The sequence below is a fragment of the Pholcus phalangioides genome, unplaced genomic scaffold, assembly GCF_987345545.1.
Source record: "Pholcus phalangioides strain wild (caught in Gottingen) unplaced genomic scaffold, Ppha-v1.0 ptg000011l_1, whole genome shotgun sequence".
Lineage (NCBI taxonomy): Eukaryota > Metazoa > Arthropoda > Arachnida > Araneae > Pholcidae > Pholcus > Pholcus phalangioides.
Genome location: NW_028301604.1, coordinates 203,351 through 229,189, shown reverse-complemented (window position 1 = coordinate 229,189; position 25,839 = coordinate 203,351). Strand labels below are relative to the sequence as shown.

Below are 25,839 nucleotides of genomic sequence, written 5' to 3'. Positions count from 1 at the left end.
CACAAGCTTGTCTAAAAAATGTCGCCTCTGTAAAAATGGTGCCTCATGCCTGGCGCCAGCCCTGCCTGTAACCTTTTCCATAAAATACCTTTCACTGTTGGGAGTGGATTTTCCTTTCCATTATATTTACTGCATCAAAATTCTTTACAATTGACACTTGTGAAATAAAAACTAGAGCTAATTATCAATTTGTCTGTCATTTCCATTTTTAGTAGCATCAAATCCATACAAATTGGCTACTTTTGTTTAATTTACAATTTTGTTGTTGAATCGTGTAACCATACAAATTGAAAAAGCCAACCCAGTTACCAGATTTCTCTGTGTAAAAGAACAATGTTAGCAAAAACTCAATCTTAAATAAAGACCACGGCTTCTGTGTTTTGGAACCGAAAGGGTGTGATTTTTGCTGACTTCGTGGAGCTTGAAACAACTCCAACATTGAAAGTCTACTATGAAAAACTTTCGAAATTGTGTAATGTTTTTACATGTTTTAAAATGTTTCTAATTTGTTAATGTAGATTCCTGTGATTAGTAATATTTTTCTCACCTTCTGTGTCCATGCACTGCTGTCAGCACAGTTTAGACTAGTGTGTCCAACATTGCAGGTTTTCTAGGCCAAATTGAATGAAAAAGTATCATCTTGGGCCGCACTCACAATATAAATGCCAAGTATAGCTAACCAGAACACTTAAAAACAAAAAAAACAAAATAAGCCTTGCTAAGTCAAATAAAATAAACCGTCAGTTCACTTTTTCTCATTCTTTAATACCAAAAGACATTTAAGATATATGAGAGACATTATCAAAAATGTAGATATTTTTTTTATCTTCATTTAAAATTGTTTCTGGGCTGATTGTGCAAAGCTGTCATGAGCCATGACTTAGAAACCTCTGGTCTGAACAACTTGAAAATTATGGCAGAGTTTTTGTGATCACCAACCTTCTTACACTTCTGCATCTAGTGACTATATCTTTTTTCATTTCAAGAAATGGCTTGAATCTTAAGGCCCGTTTACACGAGGCAAGCGCTTTAGTTGGTAACTTAATTTCAACTGACCGATTCTTCTTGAAACTGTCCACACCATAAGTGGCAAGTAGGCGCTCATTGGATAATTTTTACGGAGGTGAGCGCAGTTAGCGCATGCGTGCTTCAGTCTACTCAAATCCACGGAGAGAGACAGACGCACAACGCGCGGGAGAATAATAGTAATAATTTTTTATTTATCTGGCATTCAGAGAGGTGCTTTTTTTAAAGCTCATAGCTTTCGTAACGATGGATGAAGATGATCAGGTAGAACTTACGATTACTGTGATCAGAGCCACATTATATGATATTTTTTTTAAAGAATATAAATTTATTCATTTTCACTTACTCAAGGGGGCTATATGATACACATTGAGGACGATGTATATTCTGACTCCAATTGAAGAAACGGTTGATAATATTTAAGTTCATTTAATTTTAAAAGACTATTTACATAGGTTAACAATATTAATTCCAAATAATAAAAAAGGAGAAACTCTTTTCTCACTTGAGCGAAAGCAACACACTGAGCAAGAAGTAGGGCACGCAAGGGAAACAGTTCGCTTGTCCCCTTTTTTTGCCTCTGCCACCCACGCAAGGGGTCGAGAGATGATGCCACAGGGGAAAAAAGAACACACAACATATTATAAACTTAAGTAAGTCATCGAGAAGAAATATAAGATTTCTCTATTTCTCCTCTAAGTTGTAAATACCGATTATATGATATTTTAATCGATGTTAAAGAGGAGATAATTATGAATTATGTAAGCCGAAAATACGGGAGAAGATTCTTGGCATTCGTAGGAAATTCTAAGGGTTAAAAATTAAATAATAAAAATTCATTAAACAAAAATTATTTCCAAATTTTCGAAATCATTATTATTTTTTAATTTGATCTATAGAGATGATATCTTTATGTTAAATATTTGATCGTGTATTTTTACAACAGATGGCAGCAAATTCGTTCTGGACGAGAGAAATATTCGAAACCCCCCTCTCCAGTTTTTAATATATAAATCCTCCCCACCAGATAAAAAAAATTGAAGATTCAAAAATATATAACTCCTGACATCACGTCGACAGAATATTCCATAGCTTTTCCCAACATCAAATAATTTTAGCTTGTTTGAACAAGGTAATTTCCATTTCTATAGTTCAACAAACATTCATGGCGAATATATTTTTCAATGAACTTGAAGATTGTGTCCTCTGGCCACCTCACCATCCAATATTTCGGCGGAATTCTAGCGAAACTTCAGGAGACGACGGAGTATGAACAGGTTCACCCTTGAGATCAAAATAAACCCCTCCATGAGAGAGCAAAAAGACCCCTCCAGAGCGGCAGGTCACGCCCACTGGCGCATGCGCATAGGTCTACTTAACCGGAAAAAATAGAACCGTTCTTATCTCACTTACCAACTAAATCACTTCTGCACTTGCGCACTTGCCAACTAAAGCCGTGTAAACGGCCCTTATCGTCTGCATACATTGTATCGTACTTGGCAACTAAAAATTAAGTTACCAACTAAAGCGCTTGCCTCTTGTAAACAGGCCTTTAATTATTTGAGGCAAGTGAGGAAATGAAAACTTTGAAGTTGAACTGAGAGTTTTATGCAGAGTATTTGAAAAAGCTCATTCTACTGCATGGAAGATGTGTGAAAGAAAATAGTGTCTGTGCCATATTCTTAAGATATGCAGGCTAAATTGAAAGGGGGGGGGGTATGGCATTTTACTGATGAACCGTTGATCTTACTTCCAATTAGAAAAAGTTTTCAAATAACGTGTAGTACTCAGATATGTCATTCATTTTTCAAGGGGTTGTATAGTTATTATTGGAATAAAAATGTCAACTTTTTATATGGACATCCTGAAATACTCCACATTTTTGCTAAGTATGAAGATATGATTTTATTTGAACCCATATGGATATTAACAATATCAATTAGAACGGGTGAATAATTTTATCAGGTCTGCCTGCACACCACCTATGCCATCGTCACAGACCACAGGTTGAGAAATGCTGCTCTAAATGGCTTTATACAGGGTGCATAGATAACAAGGCGTATGACATTTTACTGGTAAACCGTTTGTCCTACAGGCATACTTCCAATTAGAAAAAGTGTCCAAATAATGTATAGTATTCAGATGTGTCATGTGTTGCAAGGGGTTGTATTGGTATTAAAATATAAAAATTAACTTTTTATACAATCCTTGTGTGCCCCAAAATCCAATTAGAAAGTTGTCCTTTTTCTTCTGATGCCAAAAAAAATTTGTTTCCAAGTGCAATATTCACAGAAATATTCGAATTCAAAAAATGGAGGAAATTTGGGAAGGAACAGCATTAAATGTGGTTAAAATGGTTTTTCTGCTTTTAACACTGTTCTTTTTCAAATTTCCTCAGTTTTTCGAATTCAAATATCTCTGTGAATACTGCATTTAGAAACGTGGAACTTTTTTTTGTTAGCATCAGGAGAGACATGGCAACAACTTTTTAACTGGGTTTGGGGGCACACGGTAAAAAATTGGGCATAAAAAGTTAGTTTTTATTTTACCCCAGTAGCACACATCTCAGTACAATATCTGGACCATATTGTTATATATCAAAATGTCAGAGGAATAGCAGATGTCTCTCTCTCTCATAACTACAATATAGAATGATCTCATCTTTTATGGAGCAAATTATTTATGATATTAATTGATCAAGTCTTTAATTTTTCAGTAGAATATGTATTTGATTCCATGTGAATAATCTTTGCTTTAAAGTACAACAACTTGGGACAATAAATTATTTTAATATTGTTTGAAATACATAGATCTATATCTTTAACCTGACAAAGATCTACATTAGATTCATAATATAGACCTGATGTAGATTTATCTTAGGAGACATAGATCTGTATCCTGAATATGATATAGATCTATATCGTGAACCTGACAAAGATATATAAGTATATCAGATACACAATAAGTTGATATATCAAAATCATTTCATCAATTATAGTTGAGTCCTTACTGTATATGTTTTATATCGTAGATGTTGGTATTTTGAGAGGGCAAGAATTTATCCACCATAGCTTTAATTGCCACTTTGTACATAATTTTTAATTTAGAAAAATTTGCTCTTGTTTTTGTTGTATATGTGTGTGTTTTTCTTAAAATTTATTATTATTTCAGTTGGTGTTTTGTTAATTTTTTTTAACTTCTTGGTGTTGCATAACTTTTGGTGTTTATTTATTTTTTGTTCTATCAGTATAAATTAATAGTTTTAAATAAATAATTATTTTTATTATACACACACAATATATCAATTTTAATACATTAATTTGTCTTTCTTTGTTATGTTTTTTGTATTATAATTTTCTTAATTATATTTTTTTTCTATAATCTGTCTCTAGATGATAAATACGTCTTACATTTTCTCTCTTGTAATTTTTATGTATACATACATGACAATGAATAAATTTGACTTGATTTAAAATAAAGTAAAAAACCATTACTTGTAGATTAATATTTTAATATCAGTAAGTAACAAGTGATGTCGTGGTGGGTTGGTAAGTCATGAGGTTAGAGATGGGCATAGTTCAGGGAGTGCATGGGTTCAAACCCACAGACAGGAAAACGACAGACTTTTTTTTAATTTCTTTTGAAGGGGGTGCCATCTATCGTCCAAAATTTGATGCATTTGCATATATCTCATTCACGATATAGATCTATTTATCTCTGACTTTGAATTTTTCAGCCAGAACGATATCGTGGCCCAATATGGATCAATATTGGAAACTGAAATTTTACGATATATGTAGATCTTTGTGCTACCTGGGTTAATAACTATACAACCCCCTGGAACATGAATGACATATCTGAGTACTACACGTTATTTCAAAACTTTTTCTACTTGGAAGTATACCTCTAGGATCAACGGTTTGCCCGTAAAATGTCATACTCCCTGTTTGCTATGTACCTTGTATATGTGTATTTAGAACCATTAATACATCTTTGATTTTCTCATTTGTTATTTTTTTGGATCGAACTCTTACTTTCGACACACACTTAGTTACTGTTCTATAGTATATTCTTCTTTTCTATTTGCTTTCAATGAGGGACATACTGAGGGGGGAAACTATGGTCTTCCTCAAAATTTTGGAGAATGAGTAATTGTTATGGAATAACATGGTTAAGTCTATTGCTCTATCACTTTGGTCTCCTTTCTCCTCGAAACATCAGTCGTCCCTCTCCGAAATAAATTTCTGGCTGCTTTCAATAATAACAGAAGTATTTAATTCATTGAACCAAAATTATCAATATTTTCACTTCTAACTTTTGAATAAAAAGTTTTATGAAAGTAAAGTTTTTTCAACATTATTGAGGAATACATAAACCTATTCAAGGTTTTGCCTATTGTAATCAGGATAAAACTACAATTATAAAATCCAGCAGCTAGCTTCACTTGAAAACTTTGAAATGTGTTGGACATGGCGAAAAAAAATCTTTCTGCTTTAAAAATCTATCAGGAATGAAATTATGTGGTTCTTTTGACTGAAAGTAGATCAAAAGTACATAAATATTTTGTAATTTTGGTAGCTTATTGAATTTTTTAATTATGTTTTCTCTTGTTTACTAATAGAAAAACTATGAGTCTTTCAATGGTTTTGTTATTCTTCATGGTACTGATACAATGGCATACACTGCTTCTGCTTTGTCATTTATGCTTGAAAACCTGGGTAAAACTGTTGTTATAACAGGTTCTCAGGTAAGTTTTAATTTGAATCACTCTGAAGTTGATGTTTTTGCATTTATACATGAATATTCATGCATGTTCATCATTTAAAAAAAATTCTGTTTATGTGGTACATTTATTCTCATCTTTTTTTTTCTTTTTCCGCAGCTCACAATGAGTGACAAAGTTTTCATATTAAAAATACTCATTATGGATATGCTTGAAATTTCTTAGTTTAAAATGTTTCATGTAAAAATTATTATAGTTCTTTCAGAATGAAAAAATCGAATTAAACAAGAATTAGAAACAACAATCAAGTAAATTAAATTTGAACTCACTTTAATAGAACTCAAAATCTAGCGTTTGATGAAAATAAATGTTTGCGAGTGGCTGGCAAACTCCAATACTTTCACTAAGAACATACGAAGTCGTTTTTCTTTTCAAAATATTTATAAAAGTATTTGATCAACATTGCTTGATTATTGAAGTAGTCCATGTTTTGGCTTATTAAAGCTTTGTACACAATTTTTTTGAAATTATAAATGACTTTTTGATTCATTGGCTGGATCAGAAGTGTTATCTTAGAAGGCAAGATGTTAATGGTTGAATAATAACTCTTTCAGTAAGTCATCTCTTGATCCATCAAGATGGGCAGAAACATTGTTCATAATTAATAAAGCCTAAGGAATAAGTTTTCTTGCAAAAGGATTGGTAAATATAGACTTTTTAATTGCTCCAGAATCTTAAAAGAAAATGGCAGCCATTCTCTGTGTAAGACTTCAAAATGTGGTTACTTTAGTTGGTGAAAAAACTGGCAACAGTTCTGCAACCCTGTTTCTGTGCTTCTGTCAAAAGATGTGGCACCTATAATGACACCTTTTTTTACTCTGAAATGTTGATGCAAAATGGTTTGCTTTACTGATGATCAGTCTCCTGAATCTCCAGATTTTAGTGATTTCCAGACACTTTGATTTCAAATAATAAACAGACACATCTTACATTTTTTTTAACATAACTTCATTAGATTGTCTTTCAGACTCTGTCACTCATATTGAAATTAATTATACCAGTTTTCAAATGTTACTCTGAAAGGTGCAATGTCACCAAAAGCTTTCACCAAATTCTCATAACTTTCCTTGAAAAACTTCCCATGCAACATCCTTTTGAAATCAGAGAGAATCATGACTGGTGAGTGAACCAGTGAAAGGTGCTCCGGTAGAAAAGTATCAATACACACAAAATGATATACAGAGTGAACATGACATGTTCTGCTAAATGAAAGGGAGTGATAGATGAGCCAAAGTGGAACATAAAACACCCTACACCGACCTTGTCCTATCTTAAACCGTTTTTGAGTTATGGTGAATAATCGATTATGGAAAAAAAATTTGTAACGGCTGAAAAACTCAAATTTGAAAAGTTTTTGAAAGACCTACTCGCAAACTAAGCACGTATTTAGGTAGAGCAGCAAACTTGTGAAATGACACCAATTTCATCAAAATATCTGGATTTAATGGCAAGCTACAAGTGCTGAAAAATTGGCGAAGTTCAAAATTGAATTCTTGATAACATTTTTCATCGCCAATTGCGCAAATACCCTTCTAGCTACAATCAGTCAAATTTACCAAAATCTTGTCCATTGCACCAGCTTTTGAAAGAGCCTACAATAAACCAAATCAGTGGTTTTGTTCAGGAGAAATTTAGTCTTGTTTGCAATACATCACTGAAATCTGCATTCATCAATGTAATTTTAGTAGGTTTTGGTGACAATTCGATTTTTCACTTCACAAATCTCTCTGCACTTGAAGCTTGCCATTAATACAGATACCCTGTTAATAGAAGTAATGCCACCTTGTAGGATTTTTCTGCAAAATCAAATTGCCATCAAAATTTGTAGATAAACGCTGATTTCAGTGATGTATTGCAAACAAAAGACTAAATTTATCCTGAACCAGAGCACTGATATTGTTTATTGTAAACTCTTTTAAAAGCTTATATAATGGACAAGATTTTGGTAAATTTGACCAATTGTAGCTACAAGAGTGTTTGTTGAATTGGAGATTAAAAATTTTGGCGACAATTCGATTTTGAAATTTGCCAATCGCCACATATACCAGTCCACGTATTTCAATGAAATTGATGTCGCCTTATAGGATTTTTTCTGTTTTCAAATCTGTTCTTAGTTTGTGTATAGGTCTCTCAGAAACTTCACAAATTTTGTTTTTGCAGACTTGAAACATTTTTCCCCCGTAATTGATTATCCACCATAACTCAAAAATGGTTCAAGATAGGACAGGGTTAGTAGAGTGTTTCATGTTCCACTTGGGCCTATCTATCACCATATATCATTAGGCAGAACATGTCATGTTCACTCTGTATACCTATGCTGACTATATTTCCTAGAAAAAATACAGGAAATTGGTACCTACACAAGACATTCACAATGGATTAAAAATGTAGTTGATGAAAAAAAAAAATTCAGTTTTACAAACACATGTAAGATGAATATTTTTATGATTAAAATTATGATTTTTAGTAATAATTATTGTAATGTAATGTCTGAGGCTTTCATGGCCGGCATTCAATGACTTGCAAGCAGTTTCCGGGCTATTAGGCCATGGTCTAAGGTATTTTCTACCTGTTTGCCCATATCTGTGACAGGCATCTTTTGAGGCTAAATAGACGTAGGTCTTTATGACAAGGGAGAAAGGCTTTGTATATCAAGTGTTATTGACTAGTTCTCTATATTCACTTCTGAGGCTTGATTGGCCACAGAAGAACCACATTCCCTGGCTTGTTTGGATGTGTTGTGCGCTGATTGGCTGCGTGTGGCATCTGGTGGCGAATGGCTGTTGAGGTCGTTCCCCCTCTGGCTCTCATCAGGGATTTATCTGGGCTCTCTGCGCCGCTTAAGTAATGGGACCCAAGTGGAATACACCTTCGTCTCCTCCTTTTGATTTATATTGTGGTGCTTGAATATTTCAGTGGGTTCTCTATGAAGACGAGCATGATAGTGCTGCACCTCTGTGTTTTCAAATTTAATTTTGTGACAGGTTTCCCACATATGTTCTCCAATAGCTGAACTTTCCATTTTTCCCAGGCGGAAACTTCTCTGGTGTTCCTTTATTCTTGAATAAAGGTAATATGTAAAATATCCCAAATATGTAAAAAAACATGTGGTAAACTGATCACAAAATTAAATTTGAAAATACCAAGGTAATATTGTCCAAGGTGCACTACTATGATCATCTTCATAGAGAAGCCATTGAAATATTCAAGCACCACAGTGTAAATCAAAAGGAAGAGACGAAGGTGTATTCGACTTGGGTCCTGTTATTTCAGCAGTGCAGATAGCCAAGATGTGCCCCAGAGAAGAAATTACCTTGACAACCAATCGCCACCAGATGCCATGCAGCCAATCAGAGCATGACACGTCCACACAAGCCAGCAAATCAGGTTCTTCTGCAGCCAATCAAGCCTCAGAAGTGTATATAGAAAACTAGTCAATGACACTTGATGTACTAAGCCTTTCTCATTTGTTGTGGAGGCCTACATCTGTTTAGCCTCAGAAGATGCCTGCCACAGATGAGAGCAAAACATTGGGAAAAATATACCCTAGATCATGCCCTAATAGTCTGGAAACTGCTTGTAAGTCATTATCGTTGTATAATTTATAAGTTAAAAACCCCAATTCTTGATTTCTGTTAAGAATAAAAATTTAAGTATGATTTGTTAAAAGCAAAGGGAAAAAGCAATATTTTTATTTAAAAAAGTTGGGCTGCCAAAATTACACTGGAATGTCCAGTGAAATATGGTGCCATACAGCCTTAGAGGAGGTATAGGAGTAGAGAAAGGGAACCCTATTTTACTTGTTAGAATAGTTTAGGTCAAAACTTAGGTGACTTTTGAGCAGTCTTTACCCTCCTGTGGTTTTACCATGGTCTTGGAAGCACGGTCTGTTTCTTCTCATTTTTTTTAATAATGGTGCTTTTGTGTTGTGCCTATGCTTGTTTTGCAAAGCATGCCAAAGAAGGATGAATAATGTTCCACAGCTATGTAAAATCAATCATTAGTATTATTTTTTGATAGATATTAGTTATATATTAGTTTACCATGCAAAAGTGCATTCGTTAAAACTTGCTTTTTCTTGCTAAGTAAGCTGCACAATCTTTCTAATTTTTGAATAAATATTGAAATTTAATTCAAAAACTAAGTGGTTATGGATATTTCTGCACTTTTGAATGTTCCTCTTGGTGACCAGATTTTCTACTAACTATAGTATATTTCAGATGCATTTTTTTAACTCATTTTGGACTGCTTTCCCGATTCTTAATCAAATTGTAAACAATTTTTGTATATAATTAATGGTTACTTAACGTACCTGAGCAGACTTATGTATCTGTTTTATGCATATATATCATCATCATCAACCATTTTCAATCCACTGCTGGATGAAGGTCTCCTTTAAGACATTCCGCATCAGATATTCTGCTCTGTCTGATGCTTTAGCCATCCAGTTGACTCCAGCCAGTTTCCTGATCTCATCAATCCATCTTGCTTGGGGACGCCTTCTCGGACATTTAACACCACGGGGGTACAAATCTAAAATACTTGTAGTCCATCTGTTGCACTGTCTTCTTGCAATATGTCCAGCCCATTTCCATTTCAAACGTTTAATTCATTCCATGATATCATATAACGTTTGCGTGGTTCCTTATACAAGTGATTCATTTTCTATCTCTCCTTGTGATGCCTAGCATACATATTTCCATGCTCCTTTGCATTGTCTGTAGCCTTTGTATCGTCTTGCTTGTGAGTGTCCATGTTTCAGCTCCATACGTCAGTGCTAGTAGCACACACTGGTTAAAAACTTTTCTTTTCAGGCATAATGGCACGTGACTCTTCAGAATTACAGTTTTTGCCAAAAGTGCTCCACCTAATCCTGATCTTTCTGTTAATTTATTAATGATTCCGTTGTCCATAGTAATTTCTTGTCCCAGGTATACATAGCTTTCTACTTCTTCTATCTGTGTGTTGTTGAGCAAGATTTTCCTCTTCAACGCAAGGGGGTTGAACATAACTTTAGTCTTTTGCAGATTCATTTTCAAGCCCACCTCAATACTTGCCTTTGCCAATTCTTGTATCATTTCTTCTAGTTCATCTGGATTACTGCTGATGATAACAATGTCGTCTGCAAAACGCAAATGGTTGAGAAATTCTCTATTTATTTTATTTCCTTTTTTATCTCAATCCAGTTTTCTGAATACTTCTAAATTTATGTTTGTTTACTCTGGATGGATCAAGCGATCCCTTTAGTAGAATACTGTATTTATATATATTGTTTTTTTTCTTTCTTTCTTAATAAACTATTTATTATTATTTAGAAAAAAAAACAAAAAAAAACAGAGTTAAAGACTTTTGAGATAGTATTACCCTGTCTGACTCCTTTTCTGAGTTTAATCTTTGCTTTTCCTTTATCCAAACGAATCGTTGCAGTTGTTTTGTCATATATTTTCTTGATGATATTGATGTAAGTCTTCTCTACCCCAATTATATCTAGAGCTTTAACAACAGCAGATGTGAAGACAGAGTCAAATGCTTTCTCAAAATCAATGAAGGCCATACACAATGGTAATTTGTATTCCTTGTGTCTCTAAGTTCCCTGATTGTTTGGATGTGATCCACTGTACTGAATCCACTTCGAAATCCTGCCTGTTCTTTTGGTTGAGCTTCGTCCAATTTCGATTCAAGCCTATATGTCTGAACTTTGGTGAAGATTTTATAAATTACTGATAGGAGACTGATTGGTTGATAGTTCTTGATATCCTCCTTTTCATCCTTTTTGTAAAGAAGAACCATCATTGCTTTATTCCAATTTTCAGACACATCCGATTTTGTATATATATAACATATATATAACTGCTACATAAGGTTATTTCAATACCTTGCTTATGACAGACATGCCTGGAATGACCAAGTAGGCATGTTATAGGCAAATTCAACTGTATCTAATATAATTGGATAATATAGTTTCAGTAAAAGTTCATTATAATGAGCGTTCAAAATCAGGGAAAATTTTCATTACAATGAACTTCTTGTTATAAACAAATTTTAGTTTTTTGCACTCTAGAAACATATAAATGGGGAAAAAAAGAAAGTGGATTCCACTTATAACCTGCAAACATTTTCCCACTTAGTATGACATATTTTCATGATCCCTATTACTAATACTCATCTAGATTTCTAGTTTATTGTTTTCGCACTTACAACATTTTTCATGACAGAGAGAAATATGATTTTTATTTAAAATAGTGAGATTCTCGTTATAAGCTATACTCGTTATAACAGTCTTTTACTGTATATACAGGGTGTATAGGTAACAGGGTGTATGGCATTATAATGGCGAACCATTGGTCCTAGAGGCATACTTCCAATAAAAAAAAGTATTCAAATAACATTTAGTACTCAGATGTGTCATTCATGTCCCAAGGGGTTGAATAGTTATTAAAATAAAAAAATTAACTTTTTATGCATAACATAATTATGTCCCTAGTCAATTACGATAAAACTATACACAAATTAAAGTTTACCAAATTAAATCAAAATTACATATTTTACAATATTTGAAAGAAAATCCAAATAACATGCACATTTACATGTTATATTTTTCACTGTTTTTTCTAAGTTAACTTATTGCTTGGAAGTATGGTCATCTGCCAATCAACCATCTCTGCAACCCCTGATAATTACTCAAAAAAATATATTGAGGGTGATGAGCTTTACTTTATTTAATGAGCACACGGCTCCTCTCTTAAAACATACAGTCCCTGTGTGCTCAAAAACCCAATTACAAAGTTGTTGCCCAGTCTCTCCTAATGCCAATAAAATGAATTCCACGTATTCAAGTGCAACATCCACTGAGATATTCAAGTTAGAAAAATGGAAGGAAGTTTGAAATGCAGAAAACAGCATTAAATGCAGTTAAACCATTTTACTCACATTTAATGCTTTTTTTTTCCCAACTTTCCTCTGTTTTTTGAATATCTCAGTAAATATTGCACTTAGAAACGTGGAATTGTTTTTGTTGGCATCAGGAGAGACTGGGGCAACAACTTTCTAATTGGGTTTTGGGCACACTGGGACTGTATAAAAAGTTAAAATTTTTATTTTAACAACTATACAACCCCTTAGAATACAACTGACATATCTGAGTACTACATGTTATTTAATACTTTTTCTAATTAGAAGTATGCCTCTTGAATCAATGTTTTTCACCAGTAAAATGCTGTATGCCCTGTTACTTAGATTTTACGCAAGCTTTCACGTTGTCGTGGCGTCAATGATTACCGTCGCCGTTAGGGAAGACACCCATAGAGGATAGCGTAGTCATTTCCATCGAGCAGCCGTAAAAAAAGTCTTGGTGAATGCATTTAAGCAACTGGCAAAGATGTGACTTTGTATAGGTATCGTTTATCTGCAATCATTTATCAGGGGAAAGCCTTTGGTTGCCGAAATCCCTGTATAATCGTTATTGTGTTCCATTAACAGCCGTGTGGTAAACACGTTTTTTTGTCCGCAGCTTTGTAATTTGAATTTTTTTAAATTGTTTTTTCCGATTAAACATCTTCAGAAAGAAAATATAAAACTTTAAGCTATATACAGCTAAATATAAAGCTTTTAAGAATTCATATACCCAAAATTATCAATCACTGATAGCATCCATGGAAAGAAACACTTATACTTTATGAACAGTATGTAGATGTGATTTCTTTACTCTGCATAGAAAGACTGACATGGAATGATATTCTTCTTAGGGGCAATGCAGAACCTGCCTTGGGGGGGGGAGAATGTAACTTTTTCTTAATTTATTAAAAAAAAAAAATTTTCGATTTTTTTTTTAATGATCTTTTTTTTTGATCGAGTCTATGAGTGTCGGGGGGGGGGGGGTACCCCCCTCGGGAGAATCTCCAGGTTTCTGGATTTCAAAAGTTGGCACGTCTGGGTTTGTGCTTCCTGTGAGAGATTTGATTTGATGAAATATTGAAACTGGAGTTTCTACAATAAAGATGTTTGAAAGTGAAAGCTATTCTCATAATCTAATGATTATTTGTTAAAATGGGATTTAATTACGTGTTACTGATTCTTTCTTGTTTCTGTGTGGACAGATTCCTTTGTATGAAGCACGTAGTGATGGTCGGGATAATTTCATGAATTCTTTGATTATAGCTGGCAACTACTGCATTCCAGAGGTAATTTTTATGTGTGGAATTTATATGCTTGGTTCTGAACCAAGTTCAACCTAGTTCAGTTACAATTTCCAAAAGAGTGGTCTTAAAGTTTCTTGGCTGGTTTGAGAGGGTGTACTAGAGACTGTAATGAATAGATTAATGCAAATTTGAAAAATCATTCTTTTTCACCCCGGATAGGAGATATTTGGCATTCTGCAACTGCACTATGCAGTGGTTACAGTTATAACGAAATTTTGAAAAAAACACAATAGCAACATACAAATATCATTTCAGAATTAGAACAAGCACTATGAAAAATCACTAAGAGTGTTGGAACTTTTATTCTGTGTTCAAAAGGGTTTGCATAGACTCCCTGGAAAGACTAGAAATAAAACGTAAGAAAACAGTAGGGTTTTTACAGCAATGTGTCTTCGCATTGCTTATATTTTCCTTGAAGTTTTTGAGAAAGAGTGCCTGAAAAAATAGGCTGCCTTTCCAGCATTTTGGCAAGAACTTCACGGTTGATGTGAGCAACAGAAAGACCTTGCTGTGAAAATCCCCTGGTTGTCTGTGCTATATTTTTTTATATTTTTCTTTGAGGTTTATGCTGACCCTCTCAGACTTTGAAAAAACCCGAAGAGTGTTGAATTTTTACTTACAGTGCTTATATATTCTGATTCCAGAATGAAATATGGGTGTTGCTACTGCATTTCTTTTTCAAAATTTTGTAACCACACGAGTTTCCTTTTTTTTTTCTTTAACTGTCACAGAATGTTAGACATCTCAAGCTCTCATGTTAAAAAGACCGATTTCTTGAAGTTTTATGGGCGCGGTAGCTAGGGTACAACAGAAACGCTGACATGACCATAAAAAAAGACTGCTACCGCAAAGAAAGTCCCACACGTTATGGTTAGTGCATTAACCTCTCTGGGATTATGAAAAAGGCTGTCATTTGGAATCAGTAATAAATTGTAGATTCCGGTCTAATTAGCCCTCGTGTGCAGAAAATGATCGCAGTGCAACAAAAATGATCAATGACCTGAATTTTGTATCACGTCATTCATCAGTCTCCTGCGCATCTCTCCGAAACAGCCAAGGAACTTTCTAACCACGTTGTATTTACTCTCAGTTTTAGGGCTTTTAAATACATTGTAACCCTGTTTTTATTTTCTTCAAAATCATGGAATGTGTAAGATTTTGAATAGTTATTGTAATTGCATGCATAATTTTTACTTTGACTATTTTTTTGTTTTGACTTATCTTACTCTGAGTTTTCTCAATTAGTTCACACTAATTGAAACTCTGCACCAATTTCACTGCACCAAAATTAACATTTTATAGCCATCCTACTCCAATAGCATATTTTAGTATTTTTCTGCACCAAATAGTCAAAATAGCAAATTTTACTTCAATATGCCCAGAATTTATGAAAGGATGGCAAAAAGATTTGTTCCTGCTTGCTGTGAGATGATTCTTTGCGAGAACAGAGAACAGTGTGTTTTATTGCTCTATACTTTTCAACACCACTTTTCCTCCTCCCATCTTCCATCGTCGTGGTATCCCGTAACCTTGAAAAAAATAGAGATCTCTGTTGGAAAGTAGTTTGACTACACTGCATAGTACAGTATTAGGAAAAAAATTTGCAGGCTAACCATGTGTGCTTTTCATGCTTTGCAAGCATTACAGAGATATTTTTTACATTTGAATGAAAATTTTCAATCAAAAAATATTTAATTTTCATTTACCCTTCTTGACTTTATCCCAAGACAGTTTTTTTTAAAGTGCTACTAACATGTCAAACCAATAATTTGTCTTTTCCCTCATTGAAAGAGTTGCTGAAGTCCAGAAAAATTTACAGAATTAGAAAGAAGGTTACAGATTCATTTTTTTTTCAATTTTCCTGCGAGTTCCCGCGCTTGACTTTGTCCCCAAAAATCAAATTGGGATAACCACGGCTCCTTATTTAAACTGTCGATTCCTCATAAAGCTTTCCATCGCGAAACCCTGATAATATTCATGGCCGTACAGATGATTTGCAATGGTCTTTCAACTTTAAAGCATAAACGCAAGTCAGTTTCTGTTTTCAAAAAAGAATAAACATTGGTACTGCAAGCAGCAGAAATTGTTATAGTCGATCATCATTGCATCAAACTCTGATGTTTTGTGAAAAACAATCATTCCACGAGTAAAAGAGAGCAAGTCCGCCAAATTACGAATGCTAATTTAGCAACTTTGCCAAATAATGAGTGTTAAATCTCCAATGTTGCTAAATAATGAGTGTTGTGTAAGATTTTCCCCTATTGGGAAGGAGCATGATGGGAGTAGAAAGCGTGGGTGGGGGAGAAAGGCCCTCGACGAAGAGCAAAGAAGCTTGGTGTGTTTTCAGTGAGTTAGAGAGTGGCTCCTGTGGACTCAGGAGGTAATTTCAAAGGCTCGCTGTAAGCGAGGAGGACGTGTTAATAGTATAATGCTTATTGTGAAAAAGTATGATTAAACCAAATATTATATATAAAAGTGGCAGAGAGTGCTTATGATTGTGGCAATCATTCATTGAAAACGAACCCTACATGTTGAATTGCCAATATCACCAAATAACGAGTGCTGGATCGCCAAACATTGTGTTGATTCTTCTGAAATTTCCTCCCATTTTGCAACAATTTCTTTTTGAGTACTAGAAACGTTTTAGCCCATTTAAACTGCTGCTGTTCCAGACAGCAAATAGTAAGCAAAAAGGGTGTCATTGTAAATAGACTGGTGTGATAAATTCGTCACACAAATTAATATGGCTGCTTTTTTTTAAATATTTTTTTTTCTCATTTTTGTTATCAATCCCAAATATTGTTGTTTTAATTCAGTTTCCCAAACATTTTGTTCCATCGCCCCCTTCTTCAGAAATTTTTTTTTCTCATCACCCCGAACTCTGCAAACCCATAGGATTGTGTGCTATACTCATAGCTTCTATCACCCCCTGGACCATTCCATCACCCACTACGGGAAACACTGCTTTAATTCATTGCTTTTTTCTTAACTAGAGATGGGACAAATATTCGTCTGCTATTCGGTATTCAACCTATTCGGCATGGCAGAATATATCTGTGTAAATTTAAGCACATCTGACTTTTTAAAAATATGTTAATTGGAATTTTTTCCATAAATTTAAAATTTACTGATGTGTGGTGCATAGCCTTTCCTGTGAAAAAGGTTGTGTCAGGGGAAATTTCTAAGACAGTGAAAACATGAAACTGAAAATAGAATCCTATTGCAATAAAAGGTGGAAGTGAGTATGAATTACACAAGCTCACTAACTGAAGGATGTACCTAGACAAGATGAGTATTGAGCTACTGAAAAAGGCAAAAAGGGCAAAGAACATCTAAAAGGGAAAAATAAGAAAATAAGTCGTAATTTAATGCATTACTAGTTGAGAGTAAATATTGGTTAACATTCTTTCTTAATTAGATGTAAAATTCTAACAAATGTTGAAAAAAAATTGTTTCTGTAAGTAATATTAAAATACAATGTATCATCGTTAAATTTGATTGTTAGTATCACTGCAAAAAAATCCCTCAATTGCCAGTTTTTAATATTTATTTAAATAATAAATTGCATAATTTAAATTCAATATCAATCATTTGAAATAACTAATAATTTCATTTTCAATTAAAACACCAATTTTATTTATAGTTGTGATAAATTTTAAGAAAATTGATATTCGGTATATTCAGTTAAATCACTAATCCTCCTATCCCTGCTTGTAAACAATGATTTTGTTTCTCCAATTTATACATTCTTATTCTGAAACTGTTCTAAATCCTATATTATGCTGCTCCAAAATGTACTTCATCCCTTCCCACCCCTGACTCCAATGAGTCGTGTATTCAGTGTGCTGATAATGGTAGGTTGTAAGAGTTTCAAAATTGTTTTCTTAGATTAAAAGATATTTAAAACAAAACCTCACAAAATAGTACATTAATTTGAAAAAACAAAAAGAATTACACTGATACCGCAGCTTATGAATTCTTTGGCTGATGAAGATTGTTTTTGCTGTTTTTCAACCTCGGCTAACAAATTTTTTGGTTGATATTGATGTATGCACTCATATAATAATACAGCAACCTTATTAATTGAATTTTCACATAATCATCAGAATTTCTGTAAATAGAGCACAATTAATTTATGTCTACCTTAGAATTGCTTTTCAGATAGTCTTATTTCTCTTTCAGAAATTTTTGAGTCATTTTATGTAAAATGAATGATTAAACTGAGAAAAAATACATAAAGAAAGCATCTTGACCCGTTCTTTCAATGCCCAGACTGTTCAGTTTCATGCAAGACTCATTGACTCTTAGCATGAAATTGAATAGTCTGGGCATTCTATGATATTTTCTTTTCTATCTGCAGGGCACGGTAGCCCAGGTCAATAAGATACTCGCCTCAAGTACCAAAGAATGTTTAGAGGTGTCGCGAGTTCGATACCCGGTTCGTCCTTGTCAGAAAACTTTCCTGACACAGGGGTACATCAGAAACGGCGACATGACCGCAGAAGAAATTGCTACCGCAGGGAGTCCCACATCGAGGGGTTAGCACACCAACCCCTCGATGAGTATAAAAAAACAAGCCTGCCATTCGGAATCGGCAATAAATTGTAGGTCCTGGTCTAATTAGCCCTCGTGTGCAGAAAATGACCGTGGTGCGACAAAAATGATCAAAAATATTTCTATCTGCATGTATGAGAAACAAACAAGCTTACAACATTGCCTAAGAGGACTCCTGTGAACCGGACTGGGTTGTGTAAAATAAAAACCTTCAGAATATATTTTTTTATTTTTCCTTCTTTCAATAGTGAAGCTGGCTGTTCATTTCAGCCTGTAGTTTTGTCTTGTTTAGGCCAGGACCACACTATAAAAGTTTGATAAAGATCTTTTATGTTTGCATCAAAGATTTTAAATTTTTGTGCTGATTTAAGGTAACAAAATATTGACATTACAGAAGATAAGCAAAATTATACAACCTACCACAGGAAGATATAAGCACTATACTTGATCATGTGGGCTTGAAGGTCCTCAACCTATAGCAAACAATCTGATTTTTAGATTATTTATTTTGTTGTTCATGAAAAAGAAATTTACAATTTTGTGGGTTGAATTTATTTCCCAAGGCTTTTCTTTGCCCAAATGTCCATCTATGTGCATGTCTGTATATCCCAGGGGTTTTCCTGATATTTTATCAGATGTAGCAATTTAGCTAATCAGATCGAAAAAGCTGTAGCCAAATGAGAGAGAACCTTAGCCAAATTGATGCATCATAAAAAAAGTGTGGATTCCAAAACAACTTGTATCAAGTTCAAGATCGAAAAATAAATCAAAATGCAAATCATGTACAAATAAAAATTATTTAATATAAAATGTAAATTATATACAGTACAAAAAACACTTTAATTCTTAGAGAATCCACTGATTTGTTTGCTGCCCACAATTCAAAAGCATTTTGAAAATTGAATTGTTGCCTGCTGGGAACATTAACAGAAATACTGTTGTTTGTATTTTTTTTACATCCATTCCGTACTATAATGGTGTTTTAATGAGGTTCATGATACTGAGAGAAGGACTATGGTAGAGTAAATGGGTCAAACAATCAGGGCCGGATCTTGGATTCAGCAAACTACATGGTCGCAGAAGGTGCCAACTGAAGAGGAGGGACAAATTTTCATCACTGAAATATTATTCACTTACACTTGAAAAATGTCCAGAGCTGGCCCTGCAAACAATAGGTTGTTTTTTGCATATAGGCTGTTGGGGTTGCAACTAACTATTCGCTATTCCAGATGAGGTTGATTACCCCTGTCAACCTCCTTTGGAACTGTACCGAAAGTTGCTGAACAGTTTGCAATTGGCCAACAAAAATTTCACTTTTGGACTCGGGACTTTTGCATGTGCGTCAAATGGCCGATTCTGCCATCAAGATGCCAAATGAACAATCATAATTTCATGAATTTGATCTTTTATTTATTCGCTAAATGAAATATTTTGTCGCGATTTGGTGCAATAACGATTGGCATCATGAATCCTGGTATATTCTTTTGAGCTTTGACCAATATTTGAATCATTCTCCCAAATAACAGTCTATGTTGCATTTTTACTAAATCTGTTTTTTTGGATGAATAATAATGATTCACAGGGTTTCTGTTATACATTCGTCAAGTCAGTTCTTGCAAAAACCAATAGGACATTGCTATACCACTTTACACAGCTACAATCCATGCATTAAAGATGTTTTCCTAATTCAAGGATGACTTTAATTGTGTCTCCTCTAAATTTTAAAAACCACATAAACCATTGTTCTAGCTAATTCTATACACCTAAAGATGAGTGTCAAGAAATAAAGGAAGAATGAAACTTCATAGACATAGTTTTAAAAACTGTTCCATAAGCAAAAGTTGGTTATTACTACTACTACTACTTTACTGCACAACCAACTCCAGTCATATAAAGGAAAAAAGTTGGTGTCTGGGTTTTGGGTTGATTCTGAATTTACACTAACAAAAAAGCAGTTCTACCTCAGTAAACATTTTGTTTTGAAAAGCTTTACCCAAATATAGTTGAACCAAAGAAATAAGAACATTATAGCCTTGTATTTTGTACTGGCTTGTTGAGTTGCAAGCTTGTATGTATCTAAATGTTCTTCATTCATACTTACAGTCAGCCTGGTATTATTCTTCTCAAATAATTTTTTATAATAATAAGAGATTACAGTGCTTCAGCCAGAGGTGTACTCATAAGAAGGTATGGGAACCCATGCCCTCTCCTCAAAAATTATCAAAAATTAAAAATATTTTTGTGTAAAAATTAGAGTATCAAAAGAAAACACCTTTATATGTAATCTTTCTTAATCAACTTAAAATACTTTTGAAAGTTAGTATCTTAAATTTTTTCTGGAAGAGATTTCTTGTACTCCCCCACAGCCTGGCGTGTCCCCTTTAAATGTTGATGCTGCATACTCCCCTGACTGAAGCTATAATAATATCCATGAAAATAATATCTGCATAATACCATACATTACCCTTCAGACACCTCCACAAAATGTATAAATACATTTGAAAGAGTCAGGGCCATCTTAACAGCACCATGGACAGTGCTATGTTAATGCATGGGTCCATTCGGGCACTTCACAAAAATGAGATCTGGTTGAAATTTTCAAAAAAATGTCAGGTAGAACCTCAGAAAAATCACTTGGCTTGGGGATCCATGATGTTCTTAAGACAGCCTTGACCATAGGCCACCAGGAAAAGCTATATTCTAAGTGATGTACCAATTTACTTACTTTAAAAAATCATGACATTAGATCTCGTTATCATGAAGTGCCTCCATACATAGGAAGTCCCTGTGCCATGTCCGTGTGGACTTATACATTGATGTGGCTCTAGGAAGAGTTTGTGAATTATTTTATATCAGTTAAAGGTTATATATCAAGTAATATATCAACTTTTTATTAGAATGGGCAATTTATTGGATTCCCAATGTGGGCGTTAATACCCCAAAGGGCGATGAAATGTTCCAGGGGGGCAGTAGAAGCTATGGTATAACATAGGATCCTATGGGTTAGATTGTGTTGGGGGAGCGATGGGAGAAAAAATTTCTGAAGAAGGGGGTGATGGGACAAAAAAGGTTGGGAAACTGTTCTAAACTATGCAGCAATGCTCTGTAACATGAGTTTCTCAGCAAAATATTGACAAAAAAATAAGCTTTAAAAAATTGATTTTTATATGAGATTCAACCAAAACATATTTTTCAAGATGCTTGTTTAATTTATAATTTTGTAATAATTCATATTTACCATCACTAATATCCCATAATACGCTATGTGATCTGAAATCTTTAAAATTGTCCTAAATATAAAGTGAAATTGAATGAAAATACACCACAACTCTCCTGCAGCATGCTTGTGTTGTTTACCTTCGTAAAAAATGACCACCTTTTGACAAAAGTTTGAGTCATGCCTGAGTGATTACATCATACTTGACTTCCCGTGTGCCATTTCATGCAAACTTCTGCAGAAAATGTGCAGAGCTTTTAGATGTTAAGTTTCTAGTATATCATATTGAAATACTGATCTAAGGATTTCAGTTGACAAGTGAACATTATAAACATAAATTTTATTGAAATAAGCCAAGTGTATAAATATGTTTTGGATACGTTCTATTGTTACCACAGCAGCTGTTGATACGCTGAATGCTCAATAAGGATTCCAAACAATGCTGCAATATTCCAAAGTTGGTCTGACAAAAAAAGTTATAAAAGAGTAGGATAGTTTCAGTATTATGGAAGAAATGAGTATTACGAATAATAAAACCAACATTTCTAAATGCTTTGGCATTAATATTTTCAATATATACATATTGAAGTTAAAGGAACTATTGCATATGGATCGATCCATATGTCCACTATTGTGGACATATGAAGAATGTCCACAATATTAGCTATGTCCACAGTAGTGGACATAGCTAATTGGCCATGGGTTTATATGTGTTCCAAGTGCTTAAAATTAACTTTTGGAACTTCATAAGCCTCTGCTTTATTACAGAAAATTACGGTACAATGAATTGTAAACAATAATTTTGATTGAGAATTATTTTCATTTATTTTTAACATTTATTTTAAACGTAATTTGTTGAATTTGAACATTACCAAATGTAAAATCATATATATGTTCAATAGTTCCTTTAACTTCAATAAACATATTGAAAATATTACTGCCAAAGCATCTAGAAATGTTTGTTTTATTATTTATAATAGTCATTTCTTCTGTAATACTGAAACTATCCTCCTCATTTATAACTGTTTTGTCAGACCAACTTTAGAATATTGCAGTGTTGTTTGAATTCCTTATTGTGTGTGCATTCAATACATCAACAGCCACTATGATAGCAATAGTACATATCCAAAACCGATTTTTACACTGTGCTTCTTTTTAAAAAAATTGATGTTTATCATGTTCTCGTGTCCACTGAAATCATTAGATCAACGTTTCAATATGATACGCTAGGTACTCGACTTCAAAAAGCTTTGCACAGTTTTTTCACCAATATACTCAATGATTTTTATTCACCATACATCCTGTCAATAATTACTTTATATTGTCCACGTGTAAACCTCAGAAACTGTTGCTTATTCTATGTTCCTTCATATTGCACAAATAGAGATTTTCCACTTTTTCGTTTTTTAATGCACAACAATGTTGATTTTTAGTATGCATCTATTTGTATGTACATGTTATGTGTATATATTTAGTTTTTTTTGTGTTTTATATTATGTTTTGTGCATTTGTGTGTGATGTTTTTTCATCACTAATTGAGCTTGTGCCTCTTGTGAGTAAATAAATTTAAATAAATTACTTTTCAAAATAAACTAGCCCTGTAAGAATAACATGCTACTGAAATTCATATTTTTCTGTGTAAACCTCAGCCAAATTCAGTCTATCAGCAGGGATAAACTGACCAGTACTGGGAACGTTTGTTCCAAAACACTACACAAGAATCTCAAAATTTCATGCCATGCTTCCCTTAACACTAAAATTACCGGAGTGGTTTTTTGACCGCTATCACAAAAATTTGTGATACTGCTGTAAATGTTGATATATTTTTAGATTAAACCAAGTGCCATGAGAACTAGGATTCCATGTTTTGAAATATTGTTGTATGATGGCTTTTAGGGAAGCAGGGACCCTATGAAAAATATTATGCTCATATTTTTTTTAATTTACATTGTGTCAGTGATTTAAAAATTTCAGAATGTAAGTTGCTCCATGACAATCAAGTGACACCCCCAACCAGGGGCACAAATTCAGGGGTTCCGATAAGGTGAAACAATGAAGAGTTACTAGGGATGCCAGACTTTTCGTATATAAGGAATTCAATAAAACACATCAGGGGGTACATATATTGATTTCCATGTTAAAATGTTAATGAATTAGTGAGAGCATGCTTCACAAAAATTTGTGGGGAATTAAATGACCTAAATACCTAAAGTTCCACCACCTATGCTCCTTCCCATCCCAGCTGGAGCAATCAAGAGATTTTACATTTGAAGCTAATATTCAATTTGCTAGCAGAAAGAACTGAGGTGTTTTAAATTTGATCATTTCTCACATAATTGTATAATGATGCCAAAATAGTTGTGTTATATACATTTCAAGACATAAATAATTTGAATGTATTTTACCGCCTTCTAGAAATTAGCCCATCTTTTTTTTTTTTAAACACCCTGTATGCAGGGTTGGGTTTTTATTGATATAAACTGGTTTTTACCAGGACATGGTAAAAACTGTGAAAACCTTGTACACATACAATTAGCCTCTTAGTATTGATAATTAATATGCAGAGTAACAGTTTTTTGTTAACTTAAGATTAATATTTGTTTAAATAATTATCATTAAAAAAATGCACATAAATTTAAGCCTTAATTAAAAAAGGAAAAATAAGAATTGTAGAAACGGAAACTGTTGTAACACCTGTTGTAACAGAAGCAATGTTTAGATCTTCATCAGCAGCACACTTTGAATTATGTTGATGTAAAAACCTTTTCTTTTTTTTTTGCCCTCCCTTTGTATATATAAATTCTAAGAATTTGCATTTTGTACAATTTATAACTTAAACATGCTACAGTGAAAAGCCCATAGAATGATAATCAAAGGGATCAGAGAAACGTATTGTTATAAGGGAGCGATCATTATAAATATAGAATATTAACATTATGAATCAGGACCAGATAGTAATATCAGTATAGAGAAGATTGTTATATAAGATTAATGTACAGTAAAACCTCAGTACAATTATACTTGATGTAACGATAAATTCCTCTATAGCAGTATTTTTTCTTGGTTCGCAGAGTATTGCTATATCAAGGTTTCACTGTATATTACTTTTAGTATAGAGATAGAGAGGCTATTGCCGACTATTTCTATGCCATAAAAACTATTATTGATTAATACGGGTGTCACTTGATTTTCTCTTGCAAACTAATTTTAATTATGATAAATGATCTAATCAATATTTTTGTTCTTTTTCCACTTTTTATTATCACTAAGAGTTCATTCAATGATATTTTAAATGTCTATTTATCAGAGGTGTTGTTATTTATAGAGGAAGGGGACCCTAAGCGGTCTGTAGTACAGGGCAGGGAATTTAAGTTATTTGTTGTCAAAAACATCAAATTGAAACAGGAGAAGAGTGGCAAAATTCTAATAGCCAGCAGGCAACAAAGTCAAATCTGTCTCTGAGATTTAGAAACAGATACTTGAATTTATAGTGTGTATACTTCTCTTTTTTAATCCATCTGCATATGATAACAATACAAGATTATCTTTATGGCAGGGGGCTTGACAAAATGAAAAATATATATTTGTGCATTAGCCAAATTGCTTAGGAGCCAAGCATAATTTTTTGCTCAAGAGAAATGGTCCTAAATAGTGTTTTTTTCCAGACTTTTACCCTTCCTTTGCTAAAAGGCACACTGTCGTGAAATCAGAAAATTTTTTGTCATTCATAAACTTCAATTGAACAATTACATGAAGAAAATTTTAGGTGCCAATGCGCAGATTTTCTAGTCACCATGGCGACCTGATGCCTAGGATTTGTCAAGCCCTGCTTTATGGCAAGAAAATTTATAACAATAAGAACAAATGTGCATATTATACTTTTATAAGGGTTGGGAAGGTTTTGGACAGTATGGTAAAACCATTCTGTCCAAAACCTCTTTATAACTCAAAGTGAAAAACTTTACAATTTGATGGAGTAACTTCTATAATCAAATAATAAACTTTATATTATATAAATTATATTATAATTACATTAAATATAATAAAATTTTGAAATTCAA

The 25,839-nt window shown here is 33.5% G+C and overlaps 1 protein-coding gene across 7 annotated transcripts in view; it reads left to right on the top strand.

The window, feature by feature from the left end:
* LOC149079909 (uncharacterized) overlaps positions 1-25,839 on the top strand; it is a 161,959-nt gene that overhangs the window by 56,117 nt on the left and 80,003 nt on the right. For 6 of the 7 annotated variants that reach the window (XR_016193512.1, XM_089238700.1, XM_089238697.1 and 3 more), the window contains 2 exons: positions 5,648-5,773; positions 13,906-13,989. Coding sequence is in view for 6 of the 7 variants with exons in the window: in XM_089238700.1 (XP_089094826.1) it covers positions 5,648-5,773; positions 13,906-13,989 (210 nt within the window). In the remaining variant the exon portion in view is untranslated. The remainder of the gene's footprint in view (positions 1-5,647; positions 5,774-13,905; positions 13,990-25,839) is intronic. The other variant, XM_089238699.1, reaches the window with a different exon arrangement.